The sequence below is a fragment of the Crocodylus porosus genome, unplaced genomic scaffold, assembly GCF_001723895.1.
Source record: "Crocodylus porosus isolate Cpor-Errol unplaced genomic scaffold, CroPor_comp1, whole genome shotgun sequence".
Taxonomy (NCBI): domain Eukaryota; kingdom Metazoa; phylum Chordata; order Crocodylia; family Crocodylidae; genus Crocodylus; species Crocodylus porosus.
In genome coordinates, this window is record NW_017728886.1 from 212,851,199 (window position 1) to 212,871,152 (window position 19,954).

General features: G+C 42.8%; 1 protein-coding gene across 4 annotated transcripts in view; it reads right to left on the reverse strand.

Annotated features, from left to right (window-relative positions):
- The window catches only part of NCOA2 (nuclear receptor coactivator 2), a 267,032-nt gene that overhangs the window by 117,796 nt on the left and 129,282 nt on the right, over nucleotides 1-19,954 (reverse strand). For all 4 annotated transcript variants that reach the window (XM_019549043.1, XM_019549019.1, XM_019549026.1 and 1 more), the window contains one exon: nucleotides 4,036-4,140. In XM_019549043.1, coding sequence (XP_019404588.1) covers nucleotides 4,036-4,121 — 86 coding nt within the window. In that variant the 5' untranslated portion in view covers nucleotides 4,122-4,140. The remainder of the gene's footprint in view (nucleotides 1-4,035; nucleotides 4,141-19,954) is intronic.

Consider the following 19,954-nt stretch of genomic DNA (forward strand, 5'->3'; position numbering starts at 1 on the left):
GCTCTTTCCTGCCAAGGCAGGGGGTCGGACTAGATGATCTACCTAGGTCCCTTCCGACTCTAGCTACTATGAAACTATGGAAGGTAAGTCATACAAGGAAAGGCTGAAGGAGCTAGGCAGAAAAGTTGCTTAAGACGGGACATTAACAGCAGTCTTCAAATACTTGAAAAGCTGCCAGAAAGAAGAAAAGCTTCTTTCCTCTTTTGCTGCAGACAATAGGAAATGGAGCAATAGCTTGAAGTTGTAGCAAAGTATGTTTAGACTGGACATTAGGAAAAATTTCTTCAGCGTTAGGACAGACTGCCTAGGGAAGCTGTGGACTGTCTAATCACTGGAGGTGTTCAAGGAGGGGTTGGGCAGCCACTGGTCAGGGATGATCTAGGGATAGCCATGCCTCCGTTCTGCAACGCATATTCCCCATGAATCTGGGCTTTAATGGTTGCTGCATCAGACTAGGAGGGAATTCCACATGCATCCCCCTCCTTCCTTCCCCAGCTTTCTGCTAGACGTGTCAGGGGTGTTTGTTTTTTTAAGCCTTCCTCAGGGACAGTGGGTGTTGGCTGCAGCCAAACCCAGGAATTTTGACTTAAGTGTGCCAATACACTTGCTGGGACTTAAAGTTGGAGGCTTCTAGCTAGAGGGACTTACCTCTCTACTTAGGATCAGAACAACTGCAATATTTGGAAGGAAGGATATTTTACTCCATGGTCAGATTGGTATGGACTGTACGGGGTTTTGCCTTTTTCTGTAGCAGGAGCACATGGCCATCTTCCTGGGATCTCTTGGGAGCGTATTAACAATCTTCACAGCAGCATGATGTTGGCCACTATGGTCCACTTGCTTTACCTGTGGCAGGTTAGGGTGTTGTCTTGTGTTGTGTCAGGGTTGACTGTGTAGGTTTGCTACAAGGTTAGAAAATGAATTTGTACAGGGTGATTTTGATAGGGATAATTCTGCTTCAGCAGGGGTTAGACTAGATATCCTATGGAGATTCATTCCAGCCCTAGTTCTCCATGATTCTCTATGACCACAAAATGATAGAGTTCAAGTTCCTACGATAAGGAAGAAAGACCAGTAGCAGAAGAAAGACACTGGACTTCAGAAAAGCAGACTTTGGCATACTCAGGAAACTGGTGGGCAGGATCTCCTGGGAGGCAAGTCAGAGGGGAAAGAGTCCAGGAGAGCTGGTTGTACTTCAGGGAGGTTCTTTTAAGGGAGCAGGACCAAACTATCCTTAGAAGGAAGAATGGGAGGTCAGCCTGGTTTGACAGCAATCTCTTCAAGGACCTGAAACTCAAAAAGGAATCCTACAAAAAGTAGAAATTTGATTATAGCATTAGGGAAGAGTATAAGAGTATCACAGGGAAAAAATCAAGGCGGCCAAGGCACAATTTGCAATGCAACCAGCAAGAGGTATAAAATGCAATAAAAAGGTATTCTTCGACTATGTCAAGAGTAAGAGGAGGACCAAGGAAACCATAGGTCCCTTATAGAATGCAGAAGATAATCTAGTTACAGATGCTGCACAGGAAGCTCAAATATTTAATTTTACTTCACTGTTCACAAATGGGGGCAGCTATCAGATGATCAGTAGAGTCATCTCTGGCAGCAAAGATAGTGAAAGACAAACAGCCTACAGTAATGGCAAAACAAGTTAGGAATTACTTAGAGTAGCTAGATGCTTTCAAATTGTCAGGGATAGATGGGATGTACCCCAGGATACTAAAGGAACTAACATGTCAATTCCTTCAGTATCCCTATCCAAACCATCCTATACAAATCTATAAACAAACAGACCTAAGTCAGTACAAACCCTAATTTTCTTCAATTTCTATGAAACCATCCCAGTACATGAAGTATGCATTGAAGGGATGAAGTCATGAAGGCCAAAGTGCATTTGGAGTTGCAGCTAGCAAGGAATGTGAAGGGTAACAAGAAGGGTTTCCATAAATATGTTAGTAGCAAGAGCAACAGTCTCAAGCTGCAGCAAGCAAAGTTTAGGTTAGATATTAGGAAGAATTTTCTCTCTAGAAGGGTAGAAAAACACTGGAACAGGTTACCCAGAGAGGTGGGATCGCCATCCTTGTGGGTTTTCAAGACCTGGCTAGACAAAGCTTTGGCTGGGATGATCTAGTTAGTGATGGTCCTGCTTTGAGCAGGGAATTGGACTGGATGGCATCCTGGGGTCTCCTCCAACCTGGATTTTCTCTGACTTCTATTATGTAATTTTAGAGCCATTAGCTACCCTCTTTGAGCTCCTGTGGAGGTTGGGTCAGGTCACCAGATGACTGGAAAAAAGGCAAATATCCTGCCCATCCTTAAGAAGGGGAGGGGGAGGATCCAGGGAATTACATACCAGTTGATTTGACATCAATACCAGGGAAGATTGTGGAGCAAGTCCTCAAGGAATCTATAGTGAAGCACCTACATGAGAACAAGATGTTCTGGTGCCTGAGTCCAGAATGGATTGATCAAGAGCAAGTCATGCTTTACCAACCTGATTTCTGTTAAGTTGACAGGCTCTTTAGATAGGGAGAAATTAATGGATGTGATATACCATGAGTTTAGCTAGGTTTTTGACATTGTCTCACATGACCTTCTCATTAACAAACTAAGGAAATACAGACTAGATGAATACTGTAAGGTGGATATGCAACTGCTTCAAGCAGTCATCAGTGGGTCAAATATCTAGTTAGGAGAAGGCATCAAGTGGACCTCCCCAGAGGTGTGTCTAACATCTTATTGTTCAACATCTTAATTAATGATTTGGATGATGGGACTGAGTGCACACTTAGCAAATTTGCAGGTGGAAACACCAAGTTAGGTGGAATGGTAGATACTCTAGAGACTAGGGCTACAATCCAGAATGACCTGGAAAGACTGGAGAAATGGCTTGCAATCAATCAGATGAGATTCAACAAGGACAAGTTCAAAGTCCTGTACCTTGTACAAATACACAAATGCATGCACAAATACAGATGGGGAATGACTGGCTAGGCTGCAAGTAGCACAGAGAAGGTTACAATAGACCATAAGTTGAATATGAGCCAGCAGTGGGACTCCTGTTGCAAAAAAAGCCAACAGCATGCTGGGTTATATGAATAGCAGTGTCACTTGCAAATCAAGGGAAGAGATTCTTCAGCTCTGTTCAGCGCTAGTGATGCCTCATCACTGTGGCCAGTTTTGGGCCCACACTTTGAGAAGAATGTCGATAGATTTGAAAGAGTTCAGTACAGAGCAAAAAAATGATTAGAGGCTTGGGAAGCAAGACTCATGAAGAAAGGCTGAATGAATTAGGGTAATTTAAATCTGGAGAAGAGAAGACTGAGAGGTGATTTGATAACAGTCTTCAAATACCAGAAGGGCAGATTGAGCTGTGGCAGTAGGGGACAGAAGTAGGAGCAACTGCCTCAAACTGCAGCAGGGGAAATTTAGGTTGGTGAGCAGGAGGAACTTTCTGATTATGTGGATGGTCAGGCCTTGTAACAGGCTACCTAGTGAAACTGTGGACTCTATCCTTGAAAATTTTCAAGAAAAGCTTGGACTCTTGCCCAGGATGGTTTAGTCAGGGATCATCCTGCCTTCAGTGTGGAGCTGGACTGATGAAATCATGAGGTGCCTTCTAGCCCTACTTCCTATGAATGGGTTCTATTGAAATGCTGGTACAAAATGTTGAGGGGAAAAAAAGTTTTAATTTATTTTGTCTTACAGAACAGAATATATTTAAGGAAAAGCTTTTTTAAAAAGTGCTTAAAGGGAGAATCTGTAGGGGACTAGATCCTAATTAGCTACATTTTATAAAAGATTCACTAAGTGGTAGCAGCCTGGTTCTCTCTCCCCATCACAGGGAACAGCAGTCCAGGCAGGGGCAGGTTTAGCCTAACAGCATGCTGTTCATAGCTTCTGATCCAATGCACATAACAGGCATTTGCAACTGCAGTGTTATCTACTAGGACAAATACTTAAATAAAACTACTTAGCATGTATACACTGATGTATTTTTCCCAAAGGTCTTCAAAACTTAAGTGGTCTAACCTGGGTCCAAGCTGATCAGGACATTCCTTTCGCTTTCTTGACTCTGCCCTAGATGGGTCAGAGGAATTTTCTCCCATCCCACTCATCTTGAACACATATCAGCAACTGAAAAAAGAAACAAATAATGTGTTTCACTAGAAGGAACTCTTTTCTCTTATACTTCTTAGTGACTTAGTCCCCATCCCCCCAGCAACTTTATTTTTACCACAAAGAATTGCATTTTAGATTTGCAAAGTGCTGATATAATTTGTCTGAAAGATGCAACACAAACTAAAATAATGCATTTGTGCCCTTACAAAATTATACCCAGCTGTTTACTTACAGAAAGTTTTCCGATGGCCAATTAAACCACTATAATGGTTTTTTGTTTTGTTTTGTTTTGAAATCAGCAGTACGATGGTAAGACAAGTAAAATTTGTGTTTAATTGTCCAAGGTTAAAGGATGAAAGCCTCAAGTTTTCACAAGTGCATGAACAATGTAACTGAATTATAACATCAGCGAGAATTGGATATCTCTAATAAATGCACATTCAATTTTGTAGATAAAGAACAATTAAATCTACCTCATAGGGCAAATTATTTGCTAAGCCAATATCAATTGAAAATTGTTACAATAGGACACAAAAGCTCCAAACAATGATCAGAACTGCATTGTGCAACTGCACTGTACAAACATGTAAGGTATTTATTTCCTGTCCCAGAATACTCAGATAAGTGCAATATGCAGTAGGTGGAAAATCAGATAAGAGACAGATGAGAAGATAAGGAAGTAAAATGAATACATTATGGATAATGAAGTCAGTCTCAGTTTGCCACCTGGAAAGCCACCATCAATTTTGTAGGATCATGCCATAGATAAATTTTTCAAAATAATCTGAAAGAAAACATTGTAAAAAAACCAACCCCCCTCCCCCCACCAGAATGGTATCTTCTTGTTCACCGATCATGCTGTTCAAAGATTCCAGTTTTCAAAGTATATCTTGTTACATATGGAAACTAGAGATGTTATGGAGATGCCTTATCTATAAGAAATGCCCGCTTCAAGTGATACACCACTGAAAGCACATTTTGATGGACTTAATGAAACTACAAGCCTCATAAGGGCCCTCTGTATAGGTGAATTTTATTTCAGTACCTAAGACTGAGACAAGAGACTAAACCTGCTGTATAGCAGCTTCTTACAGTGCCTTGAGAATTGAGTTATTTTGTCTTGCTACTTATTGAGAAAAGAAAAAGCAGCTTAACTCTGCTACAGCTAGTTGCTAGGCTCATTTCCTATAAAAAAAAACACACCAAAAAACCTAGCTATAAGGAATTTCTAACTTTTTTGTTTTCAATGAATGGATCCAGATTTACAGGATGTCACTGTACCAACATCTCAAAAGGCATTTTGTTACTGCAAATGAGCCAGACTTCATCCCATATGGATTTGACAATTAGTAACATTAGTTTATATGCTTCAAGGTAAGATAAACAGTACAACTAAACTATGAACATTAAAGTAGCCCCCCGTCAATTGTTTATACAGGAAATACATTTTTGCAGCATTGTTAAATACTGTATTCGTCTAGCATTATATATATAAGCTTATGCAGTATACAATTCCTCAAAATGATCACTTTGAAAAACAATTATTTCTCTCAATAAGAAAGCATTCACTCAAAGAATACAACAAGGATTATGCAAGATCTTTAAGTAACTCTCCAACAATGAATTGAAGTGTCCCTAAGTTCCCTGTAAATAAAATCCACAACATTTAAAAGACTGTCCTGAATGAGATCTAAAATACTTTGCAAGACTTAAAATACATGGTGCTGATCTTGTTCTCATGAAATATTTATAGGAAAAAAATAAAATTAACTGTGCGTAGTTTAACATTTCCAAAGATCTCTTTTGATTATTTATAGGTGTGGTGTGTTTCCAGCACAAGATAGCTAGAGTTCTTCCTCACTAGTTCTCAAAGATTTTTGGCTTGGTGAGAATCAGTTGGGTTTTACAGGGAAACCAACCTTTGTGCTCCTTACCAGCTTCAGTATTTTGATGAACTGGACAAGGAATTCCCCAACCTTTAAGTATGATTCACAACAGAAATGTATTTTTTTTTTTTATGCCCAACAGGCCAACCAAATGTCTTCTTAACAAGCTGGAATCTAGTTAGCTAATATCTTTGAAGAAGCTCAACTATAGGTAAGTGGTTTCTTTTTTTCTAAGGCTGCAGGTCTACAGTTCGAGATGAAGTTATATATTGCTGACCAAACCTCAAAAGATAATATGGTCAGGCTCCTGGTTATCCACTTCCTTGTCCAATTTAAAAAAAAATGTTTTGCTTTTCTTTTCTTTTTTCTTATGTGATTGTATACTGGGGGGGGTTTCCGGGAATAAAGTACTTCAAGGAGTACTTGAGTTTTTTATTGAGTTTATAATTCAAACAAACATGAACATTTCTGAAGTGGTTTAATATAACTTTGAAGCACTTCACACCCCAAGAAGAAAGCGTACAATCAAATAGGTTTGGCCAGCAATATATCACTTAGACTGCTAACAAAAAAAAGATATATTTTCTGTATTACTCTGCAACAGAAGATGTGGAAAACACCTACTAGCAAACCGGCTCCAAAAGCTTGTTTATGAAACTAATCAGAAATTTTAAATAACCTATTGAAACAAACTCTCTTGTGAACTAGTTTAAGATGGGAAGATCCTCAAATTACAATGTTTTCCCTCTTAATATGAAGCAAGTCTCACCACTAAGTGAATATTTGTTTCAACTCTAAAATAAAATCAGGGTGAAGGATATCTAAAAGGGAAGGGACATATAATCCCTTTCCACTAGGAAATTAAAAAACTAGCTGTTCAGCACAAGACCATGAAGACAAAATATGATACCAGCCAAGTTAATATAAAAACAGATCAGCAATTTTCTTTTTAACACCTGGGCAGAGATATGGGTCACTCGCCGAAAAAAGAGACCCTGAAATATCACAAACTCATCTTATTAAGTTTAATAAGTAAGCCAGATAAGTAAGGCTACTTCCATAAAAATAAACTCAGGATTTCTTATCTTCAATCCAGATATTCCCTTTTAGTGGCAATGGAGCAGGTTATCCTGCTGAATCACTGCGCTTGTCAGACAAACATACTATATTGCTTGGAAAAAAAGGTTGCTCAGTAACTGTTGCTCTTGAGATGTACTGTCTCTGTGTATTCCTCTCTTGGGGATGCATGCATCTTGTGCACCAGCACCTGGAATTTTTGCCTAGCAGTGGCCACTGTACTATGCCTGCAAACTAAGGGCCCCTCTACACATGCAGGTAAAGGTGCAATGGGTTCTAACATGCAATCCATACAGTTGTGCCTCCTGCCATGCTACAAGGCACGCAAGACAGGATGCAGAATTATGGGATCATGCAGGTTCCATCATTTTATATTGCCAGTGCAGGTGGAGCCTGGGATCACAATCCCAGACTCCCCCTGCACCACCTCCCACAGCTGTGAACCCCATGACTGACAGAGCTCAGCAGGGCTCACAAAGCTCCTGGCACTGCCCCGACTGCGAGCTCCACAGCTCACATCAGCTGCAGGGTTCACAGTGGGAGTTGCAGGACTTCCAGCAGGGAGAAAGCTGCCCTACTGCAAGCCACATGACCAACTATTCTGCCCCCATTGTGAGCCCCACATCCAACAAGGCTCAGTTGAATACTGCCATCACTGTGAGCCTTATCAGCTGCTTGGGCCATCAGTTGATGGGGCTCCCAGCCACAGGGGAGCATTTAGGTACATGTTCAGTTAACAGCTTGCTTAGAACAAGCTACAAAGTTATTAACCGTTTTTTGTGAAATAACTTTGTAGTGTATCACTTGTTTTATCATGCCATTGAATGCTGGCATGTAGCTGGATCACAACTTAAGGTGCGATTACCTGGTTAATCATACCTTAAGTGTAATGTGTAGAGCGGGCCCCAGTGCTTCCACACCCATTCCCAAAGGCATAAAAGAGGGCAGAGCAGATTCTCAATTCTTTTGCCAATTCAGAACGTAGGTGGCAGGCGGAATCCAGGCACAATACTACTATCATCATTGCAAGTTACCATTGTTTTCTTCTACAAGTGCTCTTCTGTCTGTACTCTACCTTTGGTGACTTTTACACAGTAACTTGATCCTAGAGATGCATCCTTCAATCTATTTAAATACTGATTGTAATATAGCTCTGCCTCTATGAACGCAGGTAGATTTTCTACAAATGTCAGAAATAGGAATACTTCAGGAAGAAGCTGCATATATCCTTGTGGAGTAAGCTGTAACCTGACTGGGAGGTTTTCTTCTAGCTATAGTTCAATACAATCTAAGATCAGTGGATCCATGTCTTCATTTCAAAGCATTCCATAATCTAGACCCTGAATATTTACTCCATTCAACTGCATAGTCTTAGGAGTAAGTAAAGACTAGGCACTTTCCAAACATAATGCATTGTATTTATCCAAACATAATGTAAACCATCCATCAATGCTCATTAAGAACCTGGTGCTGTGTCAGTACAGTATGTCCCATGACTGACCAGCTCCTCTCATTTTCAAGGCTTCTTATACTACCCTTTGACAGCTGGTACCCTCCACTGTTTCTGGAACAGTTAAAGGAAGTACAGTAAGTTACAAAGAAGTATGAACTTGCCTGGTTTATGCTCCTAGCAGATGTACAGACAACCAGAGTGTACTATAAGGAACTGGTCTTGGTTTATGTAGTTAAGTAAATTGCACCCTAATGCAGGGGTGGTCAATCTATGCATGTGTGCCACAGGCAGCGTGTGTGTGGCACACAGCAGACTGGGTATGTGGCAGATAGCACAGAAAATAGAAGCAGACTAGGCAGCAAGCACAGGGCAGGTAACAAAAAGCAAAGCAACAGATCAGACAGGGAGCAGAACAGTCAATAGGGCAAGGAAAAGGGATCATAGGGGAATTTAGAAAGGCTGCAGGGCTAAGTTGTGGCATGCCTGCTAAAAAGGTTGGCCCCTACTACACTATAAGGGGAGTACTGTAGCCCCAAAAAAGAAAGGTCCTTGGCATAGCCAGCGTGGCGTTTCATTTCACTTTCATTCTTCTGAGGCTTCGGAAAAGAAAATGGGTAACTGAATAGGCTGGCTCAGGTCTGGCACCACCTTAGGTAGACATTACTGATACAGTCTAAGATAGACTTTGTCATAGTTGAAAACAATGTATGGACAGCCTGCCATGAATACCTGTAATTTCTCTATCTGTTGAGTTTCTATAATTGTCACTAAAAAGTCTGTTTTCATGCAGAGGTGGTATGAAGTATCTGATGCTTATGGTTCAAAGGAGGACTCCATCAAACCAGCTAAAAATGTCATTAGGCTCCTAGGAGGAAAAGGACACCTGTAATGGGGAAAATACCAGTATAAAACCCTTGAGAAATCTGTTAGTTGTCAGAATACAGGGTGACCTTGCATAGGAGAGGGTGAACTGATATTGCTGCTAGCTGTACTCATAGAGATAACTGAAATCCTGACCCTCTTAATAAAAGGGAAAATATCCAACAGCATAGGAACATCATATTTTACGTGGGATGATGATGATGCTCCTCCCAAATAGTGAACGTTTTCTTCTTGGCCCTTTTAGTTAGCTGTTGTGAAGATTTTTCTACTCTGAATCAAAATCTCCTGAACATTTTTGGAGCAAAATTCCTCCATTTTAATTAATCAAGCAATATCCAGGTCATGAAGTAAAGCAAAACTATATCTGGATGAAGATCTTTCTACTACTCTACAAAACTGTAAGCAGACTTAGAAGTACAATCAATGGAGGTTGGATGTCAGCCAGAGTTTCATTGGGTCTGCGTACCAAAACTATTTAGATCAAACTGGTATTATTAGTATTGGCATAATCTAAGATTTTGAAAAGGGGTGTGTATGCCAGATGCTACTGGCACCAGAGGGGTTACATGCAACCCTCCCAATGCTCTCCCCATGAATGGACAGCACACTGTGACAGGAGTAGCCAGAGACTTTTAGTCCCTGAAGCAAGTAAGACCTCCTCCTCACCCCATCAACTCCAGTGCTCAGATGAACTTTCATTCCCAGTCCCATACCACCACCCCAGCACGGTTTGCCAATGGAGGAAACTATGTTAATTATTAGAGCTATGTAAAGCTTCAGTAGCCGATTTGATTTGGAGGAGATTCAGCCCGATTCAGAGGTTCGGACATAGATTGGACAGCTGCCTCCAGCTGGTAAGCCTGCTGGGGTTGCGGGCGTAGGGAGGAAGAACTGGGGCTGGGGCAAGCTGCACAGCCTGGGGGGGAGGGGTGTTACTTGGAGAGGGGACTGGGAGGGGCTGGGGATGCAGGTGCGGCAGCGCCGGGGTATGGGGTTATGCCCTGCTGCTGCTTGCCCGGGTGGGGCGGGGGAGATGGATGCAGGTGTGGCTTGCTCCAGGCAGAAGAGGGCAAGCAGCAGCAGAGCATAGCCTCCGCTCCCAGCACTGCTGCCCCCGCATCCCATGGCCCCTGTGGCAGCTGGCAAGCAGCAGCAGGGCACAGCCCCTGCTCCCAGTGCTGATGCAGGCACAGCAGCACTGGGAGTGGGGGCTATGCCCTGCTGCCACCTGGAGTGAGCAATGCCTGCATCTTGTGCCCCCCCTGCACTGGCTGGGCAAGCAGCAGCAGGGCAGAGCCCCCGTGGCTCCCTCCACCAGGCAAAGGCAGGCACAGCTCAGGGAGCCGCAGGAGAAGCCCCCATGGCTGCTCTGACCGGCCCTATCTCTTGCCTGGCCCCAGCTTCCTGGCATTTAAAAAAAATAGCCCTGCACTCACTGGCTGAAGAAGTGGCAATTGGGGCCTATGGCGGCTTGTGACAGAGCCCCATTGCTCAGCATGGGGCAGTGGGGGGGGGGTAGCAGGGATTGCCCCCTCCCACCGCCTGGCACCCACACAGCAGCTGCCCCATGGCATGGGTGCAGTGTGACTCGGCAGGCTGCTGTGCGCTGTCTGGGAGCTGGGGCTGCACACTGCCAGGCTCTGGTTGACACGTGGAGCTGCCCCAGCTCCCAAGCAAATCCAGCCGGTGGCTGGGGAATCCAACCAAGGGCTGGGGAATTGAAGCGATTCAATTCCCCAGCTCCTAGCTCGATTACCCAGCCCCTGGCTGGATGTGTCTGGGAGCTGGGTGGCTCCACATGTCAATCAGAGCCCTGCACCACTCAGCCATAGTGGCCCAGCTCCCTGACAGCACACAGCGCCCTGCTGAGCCACGCTGCACCCGTGCTATGCAACAGCTGCTACACAGGTGCTGGAAGGGGCAGAGCGCTGCCACGAGCACCCAGAAGCCCCATTCGCCACTGCTGCATCTGGTGAGTGTGGGCTTTTTCTTTTTCTTTTATTTTTTTTAAGTGCTGGGAGGCTGGGGCCAAGTGGGGGCTGGGCAGGGCAGCCATGGGGGCTTCTCCCACAGCTTCCCCCACCTAGGGAAAGCCAGGCACAGTGAGAGGAGCCATGGGAGAATCTATAACTGCCCGGCTGTGCCTGCTTCTCCCCAGCCATCCTGAAACACCAAATCTCTCTGAATCAGCGCCCAATCTTTTGAATCAGACAAAAAGATTCAGGACAGTGATCCCAATCTCTGAATCGAATCATTGTCCTCCAAATTGTGTGAATCCGAATCAAATAATTCCCTATTTGCACAGGCCTATTAATTATGCCTCTGGGTACAGGGAAAGGGGAGGGACTTCTCTGTTGCTACCACTGTCCCTGGCTGACCCAAGAGCAGGAGAAGCCTCAGGGCCACTCCTTTCCTGATCCAGACAGAGGTTATGGCAAGCAGCTGCGCAGGGCACCCTTCCTGTTCCTGTCCCAGGCCAACATGGGACACTTGGTGAAGTGGCCAGGAATTTGGTGTAGATAGGGGGAATATGCCCTTGCTGCCACTGTCCCCAGCTGGGCCCCCACCCAGCAGCTGCTCCCCACAGCCACCAGCAGGAATGGGGCAGAAGCAGCACTGGTGCTTCCTAAGCTCCCAGGTCAGCTGGGGATAGCAGTGGGAGATCCTTCCTTTCTGCATTTGTTCCTTGGTGTCTCCCATTAGCCTGTGGGGCTCCAGCTGAGCCTTGCACCCATTTCCCATGGTCTAACCTCACTTCCTTCCCAGACTGTGCAGGGGGTCCCAGGACAGCAGGTGAAATACAGGCAACCCCCACTTAACACTGTTTTGCTTAGCACTATTTCACTATAATGCTCATTTTAAATTGATGCCTGATTTCACTTAGCGCTCAGCGATTTTCATTATACTGCTCGCAGTCAACCATCTTGGGTCATTAAAAACAATTTTGGTTTCGCTTAACATTCGTTTTGCTTAACGCTTGGTTTTTCTGGAATCAATTAAGAGTGGGGGTTGCCTGTACACAGAGGAAGTGCGATGTGAGAATCTTTTAAGTGCAACCATTCATTGATTTTTGCAGCTAAAGAGAAGATCTTCAACTGTCTTCTATACTTCTGGAAGTTCTCCGTGATTAGAAGAAGGATGGTTGTCACAGCAGTTGCACTGACCTTGCTGCATCTTTTGGTTGCCTAAAATGAGGTTCATACAAATAATTTCTCCTCAGCAATCAGATTTTAATTTCTCTTTCAATTCCTATGACACTCTGTCCACACAGACTTCATGGCAACTATGGACATAAGTCTGATAGTTGGTCTGATTGTTTGGGCTAGTAGTTTACAATAGTCTGGCTCTTCTTTTCAAAGATATCCAAATGGTTAGGTCCCTTCCCCTTTAGGATGGACTTGGAGGGAAGTGACCCAGATATGGGGCAAGCATAAAAACACTAAAAACTTGAACAAGGAACTTAGTATCTCCTATCTTCTTTCTTTGACATCAGAGCTACAGTGACCACGAACAGCTATACTCTTTTCTGAGGGGCATTCTTTAGCTATCATTGCTAGTCTAACTGGTAAAAAAGCACAGAAATTGTCTAACAATTTTTACTACTTTTTCATACTTGACCTATATTGGAGTCCCTGATGTTTTATTGGTTGTTTTTCCTCAAGAGATACTTAAAAATGCTGTAGTCATGAATATGATGTCACAGACAGAACTATGTCTTTGTCAAGTGAAACCACAGTGAGATGATGATATCACTTAGAGGCCTGATGTTGCTCAGAGTTAGGATTTTTAGCAAAGAATGAATGAAGAAGTTGATCTTATAAGGATGATCCCCTGTATATATACTACAGGGGAGGGTGATCTGACTTAAGACTGAGACTAAGGTTTTTGTTCAGTCATAAAGATCAGGTACCAGAAACAGAAAAAAAAGAGGCAAAAATGTAACCTACCTCCCTAAAAACGACATCATGATTATATTATAAGATCTCCTAAAAGCTAACCATCTCCCCAGTTTTGTAAATTAGATAAAAATGTATGCAAAAGTTAAGGACACCACTTGCAGTTCCCTTTCTCAGTCACCACAGGCCCTCCTGGCTAGCCTTGTTTCCTGGAAGGAGGCATGACATTACTTCAGGCACAGTCAACAGACTATATGGGCCAAAGGATTCCAGTTCCAGTCAGCAAACACTCAAAGAGGAGACAGGTGCATCTGGAAATGGTTTCCACCTTTCATAAATTCCAGCATGACTCAGAGCATCACATAAAATGAGTTAAGCTGAAGATTCATCGTCTCCATAGACTACTGAAGCACGCTGCTATACCTGATTGGCTAATGTAACCAATATCAACTGCAAACATATTCACAACTAAAGAGACTTGTGTAATCAGTAGCATATTTCCTCCCTGTAAGAGAATCTTGCAAAGGAGTCTAAAGTGCTAAGAATAATGCAAGAAAGAAGAACCTCATCTAATGTATCCCTTAGCTGTATTAAGAACTAAGGAGAGAATACAAGGGGTTATCAATTCAAAACTTCTGGTACTTGGGAGAGAGCTGGAAAAATGTCAATAGCATGCAACACAACTACTGCCTCAATGTAAAAAGGAATAAGTAAAGTTAGGGGAATTCATCCCTCTCATACTTTAGGAAGAAAGCCCAAGAATAGGAATTGGATAAATGATACCTTCAGAGAAATACTTGTGTCCAAACAAACCAGACTACAGAATGATTAGAGAGGGTATCCTGAATAGTAATAAATATCATGGACAGAAGTGGAAACTCAGAATGACCCACACGAAAAGCAAGAACGAATATGAAGAGGGGATCACGCCATGTAAGAATTTGAGTTTTCTTTAAACTCAAATTATTTCTGAAAGACTAAAGTATGGTTCCACAAGCACAAACACACAGCCAGATTCTGCTTTCAGTCCCACGAGTGTAATTCCAGAGAAATTCCCTTGAATTATTTGCCATCAGTACTACTCAAGGTACCATTAACATTATAACTTTCCACCAATAACATCAACAGTTTATCTTTCTCTATTCAAAAGAAAAGAACTTATCAAAAAAATACTATATTTAAACTTGCAGAGAGAGGGAGAAAGGGATTAATCAGATCTGAACAGCTAGTTTTTATTTTACTTCACTTACAAACCACTAAATTTGTTTCTCAGCAGCGTTACCAACGAGCTCTTGGAATGAGTTATTTATGTAAGTGTTGTTTTGTTTTTTAATCACCATAAATCTTTTCTGGAAACCTACAGTCTTACCAGGATGTTTATTTACCATCCCCCAATGTTAAATTTCTTTCTTTTAGCCTCTCTCTCTCAAACAGCATTGAAACGAACCACTGAGTTCAGAAAACAAAGTTCATACTTGCAAACTCTAAATTTGTCTAGCACACACAAGATACCAAGTCAAAGTCACTGAGAACAGAATTATAAAACAAACTTTAGATCAAATCTTGAAGTCCAATTCAGATAGAACTATAGACTCAATTACAGGAGATTAACATTAAGAGTGGAAGCAACATTAAAGCACTTCCCACTTGAGTCCATCTTCCTCCTTGCTCAGGTATTAGGGCATTTCTAACATAGGAGAACTGTAAGTAAAAGTTTCTACAAAATAAATGGACAGTTCAATTTGTTCAGAAACGATGGCTAAAATGTCATCTCCAATAGTTTTCCTCTAAGTTTGAGTCCTATAACAGAGATTTCTTCTATTCGCATTATAAAGTCAACGCAGAATTTATTAAGAAAACTGCAGAATGTTTTAAATTACATAGTGTGAACTAACCATATCCTTCAAGGCAATATATCCTAATCTTTGCATTGTATTCCTTTTAAGTTATAACTCCTGTATAGTTCTTATAAACCTTTGGAACTAAGCTATGAGAATCGGAACAAAGACATTCAAGTTCATACTGTTTAGAAAACAGCAGGAAAAGGGCAAACTGAACTGGGAAGTAGTGGAAGGAAACTTTAGTTGCATTAATCCTAGACGAGAGTTCCCAGTGGAATATATTTCACCTTTAAAGAGTTTGATGCATTATTAACTCAATTAAATAGTTTGGCATTTATTCCATTTACCCCACAAAAGAAACCAGGAACAACTAAATAAGTGGCATAGAAATGACACCATTTAATTAAACTAACCATCCCACTGGGTGTCACTGTGGAACACAGTAGTGGAGCAGCACTTGTATAGGGTTTTTCAGAAACACAGCATTACAAAAAAATTAAGTCCAGGCTTAATGCCAACAGAGGACCCCAGATAGGTATTTTGCCCTGCAACAGCCCATCAGTGCTTAAAACTGAAGGGGATTGTTTCTCCCAAAACTCTTTCAACCATATTGTCGTGAAAATTCTTTTAAACTGACGGCTCATTTCTCTGATTGTTAAATGTATATCAAAAATACCCAGAAAATTACATGAGTAAACTCTTGGGTAGTATATGTTAGTAATTATAGCCATTGTGAGTAATCTAGTTTCTACCAGATGTTGGGAGGTTGTGAAAGGACAGAGCTGGAAAGAGGTTTCAATTCATTCTTTCTTGTTATCAGTAACAAAACAATAGCTTCTGCTTTCATTGTGACAGCACATCCTCCTTCACATCCTCTACCACCACTTCTGTAAGTTAGAATGCAGAGACTTTTTAACCTAATTGTGAAGAGATAGTAATTGTGACAGTTTAGAAAGACATTAATCTTCCAAGGGAGGAGAAAAAAAAAAAAAAAGCACAAAAAACTAAAAACAAAAACACAAGAGAAAAAATAAATCTCACAAGGGAGGCAAGCAGAGAGCAGAAAAAGCCCAGCACAAATAAGTTACACAAGTTTTTAGAGATTCTTCTAACCCCTCTCATTCTCCTCAAATGCTGTCAAGGAACACTGCAAATAGCTTAGAGCAGTGATTCTCAATCAGGGTCTCATAAGAGCCTGGGAGGGGTGCCACAGTGCAGCCCCTGCAGGAGGTGGCAATGCAGCCCTTGAAGGAGTGCCTTCCCCCATGACCCGACAGCACTCCCCTGGCCCCATACCAGGCTCCAGGAGCATGCGAGGACCAAGGAATGAGCTGTGCCGAAAAGCACAGCCCCTGCACTGACTGCTCCTGTGCTCCACGCACCACACTGCTATGGGTAGGCAGACACAGGGTTGTGTTTTTTTTCAGTCTGGCTCCTTCCCCTGGCTCTCCTATGCTCCTGGAGCTCGTGGAAGGGGTCGCAGGGAACAATGTCATTCAAGTGGTATTCAAGTCCCTGGAGGAGCACCAGCAGCAGTAAGGGCCATACTTACCCCCTCAGGTATAGACTGCCACCTGAGCACTGTGTACCACCCTATACTATGCTCTCAGGGGTGCCCTCTGCCCCCCCGAGGGATCTTTTTAAGGGTGTCATGGAGTGCGAGAAGGCAAGTACTGTAAAAAAATACAATAGTCTTTAAATGGTGTGCTACTAAATTCCCAAAAAACATGGAGGGGTGCCTTGAGTCTTAAAAGGTTGAGAACCACTGTCTCAGAGCTTCCAGTTCTGAACCCCAACCACACTGAATCCAGTTAACCATCCAGAGTTATTGTAAAAGAAGATAATGTTAATTTTCTCTCTTATCAGAGCAGGCCATCTTCCAAACATGACTTTTTAAACTGCCAGATTTATTATAAGCTTAACAAATGCAGTTAAAGAATAAATGAGGACTTTACCTTAAAAATCACTACTTCAATCTAAATAGATGTGAACAAAGAGCAGAGCACTATATTAGAGAGAGAACAGGTACAATCCTCTTTATACACCAATAATTAAATTAATATTTAATTGCTAAATGTAGCAGTTATTTATTAAGACTTATTCAGTACTTAATAATATACAGCCATTTCCTGATCAAAGAAGCTTACCATTTAAATGCCAGTTCTATTTAAAGTTTTTTAACAGCACAGTTTAACCTACACTTAGTCCCATGTGCCAAAGATAACTACGTTAATAACTCAGACATGTACATCAATTATCATTCTATTTTTTTGTAGAATTCTCATAGTGGAAGGTCATGTTCTTTCAAGTGCACGATTATCTCTTTGCTTGTACAAACCAGATTACAAGCCAGAAGTCATAAACTGCTGCTTGCCCATCCCTCAAACTTTTTGGCTAGGGACAGTTTAAGTAATCAGAAACTGGTTTACACCTGTAACAGAGCACAAGTTCTGTGCACAAAAACCAGTTTCAAAATGGCTGAAACTGGTTAAAGATAACCTGGTCGAATATAATACCAGGCTTAACAGATTTGGGCCAAACCAGTTTATGAAACTTGTCCCAGGCCCCTTCAAGTTAAACCACAGTCCCCCAGCATGCTTTCTAGCCCTGAGCTGGGCTGGGCTGTGCTGTCTGCTCCAGCAGAAAAGGGTTGAGGGGGTGAAGTGGGGGGGGGAAGATGGGTACTGCCCTTTTAGGCAAACCTGAGCTGGGATCTGGGGCCAGGGAGGGGGAATTAAATTTCCCTTCCCACAAGTACAGAGCTGCCTTGCACTACTAAAAACTTACTGCTGGCTGTGACTACAGACTATAAATCCCAGAAGCACCTGGAAGTACGAAGAAGAAGTAATGAGCAAGCCTGCAGAGTCCTGCTACTGAAAATCTGGACTGAAAACCCCAGAGACCCTGGCAGCAGCAGGAAGAAGAGAACATACATGCCAGCTATGTGCTCTAAAGCCCCTGGGCTTCTGGTCTGAGCCACTGCAGGTAGGCGACTGAATTCCCTGAATTAAAAGTTAATGTCTGTCTAGTTGTTTCTCAGCTTAATCTCTGCAGTTTAGACTAACCTGCAAAGACTGAATCAATTCAGCCTTGAGCTTTTTGACTGTCTGTACCTAGCCTTTAGGAGTGCAAATACTCTTTTTCTTTAGATCCTTATTGGAACTTGCATGAAAATACGATTTAATACTGGCTTACATTACACACTTCATCTCCTGGAAAATGGGGCATTTTAAGCACACCAGCTACTGATTTTCCCAGGTCTCATAAAAATCAGTCAAAGCCTAAATTAGAACCCAAGTTTCCAACTCCTAGATCACATGCTCCAGCCAAAGGAACCATACATTGAGCTACATTCTTGGACAACAGAGGCTGCACTGCACGTCTCATTCCCAGCATGCACCTTTAAGAAAAGAACATGTTCGAAGAGAGACAAGATGGAATTACGCTGTATAGCCAGGGACAGACGTTCAAAAAGCCTAAGCCTAAATTAATTCAATCTTTGCAGTCTAACCTGGCTAGGGTGAATCAGTTTGTAACCAGACAGACATCCCAGAAATGCAGGCACACGCCTGTAATGGCTCAGGCTAGAAGCGGGGCCGGGCTACAGCAGCGCTCCTTTCCCTTCTACTGTACTAAGATGAGTGGGGATGTGGCCACATCCTAGCAGGACACACTGATTAGGGAGGAGTTTAAACCCCGACCTTGCCTGCACAATTCCAGGCTTTTCCTTGCTTGCTGCTCAAGGGGCAAGAGTGTTGCCAGTCCCAGCCCCCACCTAGCACCCTGAGGCAAAGGGGTGTGTGTAGTACATACATCTGTTGAGGATACTGAGATTTTCAATCTCCCTCCCACAGCTTCTTCATATGGCTTGCAGCAAACCTGACAAGCCAAGGAGCCAGCAGGGAACTGATAACACAGCGTTTAGCAGCCCATCAAGAAAACAAAAGCCTCTCTCATTAGTTCAAACTCTTTTTAAACAGCTTTTTCCAAGAAAGGAATGGAGTGACCTTACCAGCCGACCTGCTGAGCTCCAAAAAGCACTAAGCAGACACTATCCTGTTTGCCTTTGTTCCGTCCCAGTGAAATTGAAGGCACACACTCTCAGCATCAGCTAGCATACCACATGCTGGCTACGGTCCACGGGGCTTGGGTTTGTGCTGCGGGAGATGGAAGGGGTGGGGCACCCCTGCTTGAGTAGCAAGTGGCGAGGGTGGGTGGTACAGGGGGAAGTCAGACAGACCCTAGGAGCTCTGGCTAGGGAGCAGAGGAGTGGGGCCAGCCTTGTTCTCTGGAGCAGACAGCCACGCCCAGGGCTGCAAAGCATCTGGGATGCTGGGGGACTCTGGTTTAACTTAAACCAGGAAGGAGTCTGGGACAGACATTGCATAAACCAGTTTGGCCCAAATGGCCTGATACTACATCCAACCAGTTTTATCTTCAACCAGGTTCAGCCATTTTGAAACTAGTTTATGCACACTGAAATTATGTTCTGTTACAGGTTTAAGCTAGTTGCTGATCACTTACACCAGTTTGTGTGTAACGTCTTTCCCCAGCTTCTTCGGCAGCTTCTAGCCCTTGCAGATTTCAAGGAGTTCCTTTGCAAGTTGGCTCTCTGTTATTCTGCCCTTGAAAGTACACATGCAAGAAAAGCACAGGCAAGAATTTGATAACTAGTAACATGGAATTCATACGCAAACAAACAAAGCCAATATGCAAGAAAAATGCCTGCAAATTGCATATGAAAATTAAGCTAAAGTATTTATTGCACAAGAGCCTTAAAATTCAAACTCTCTA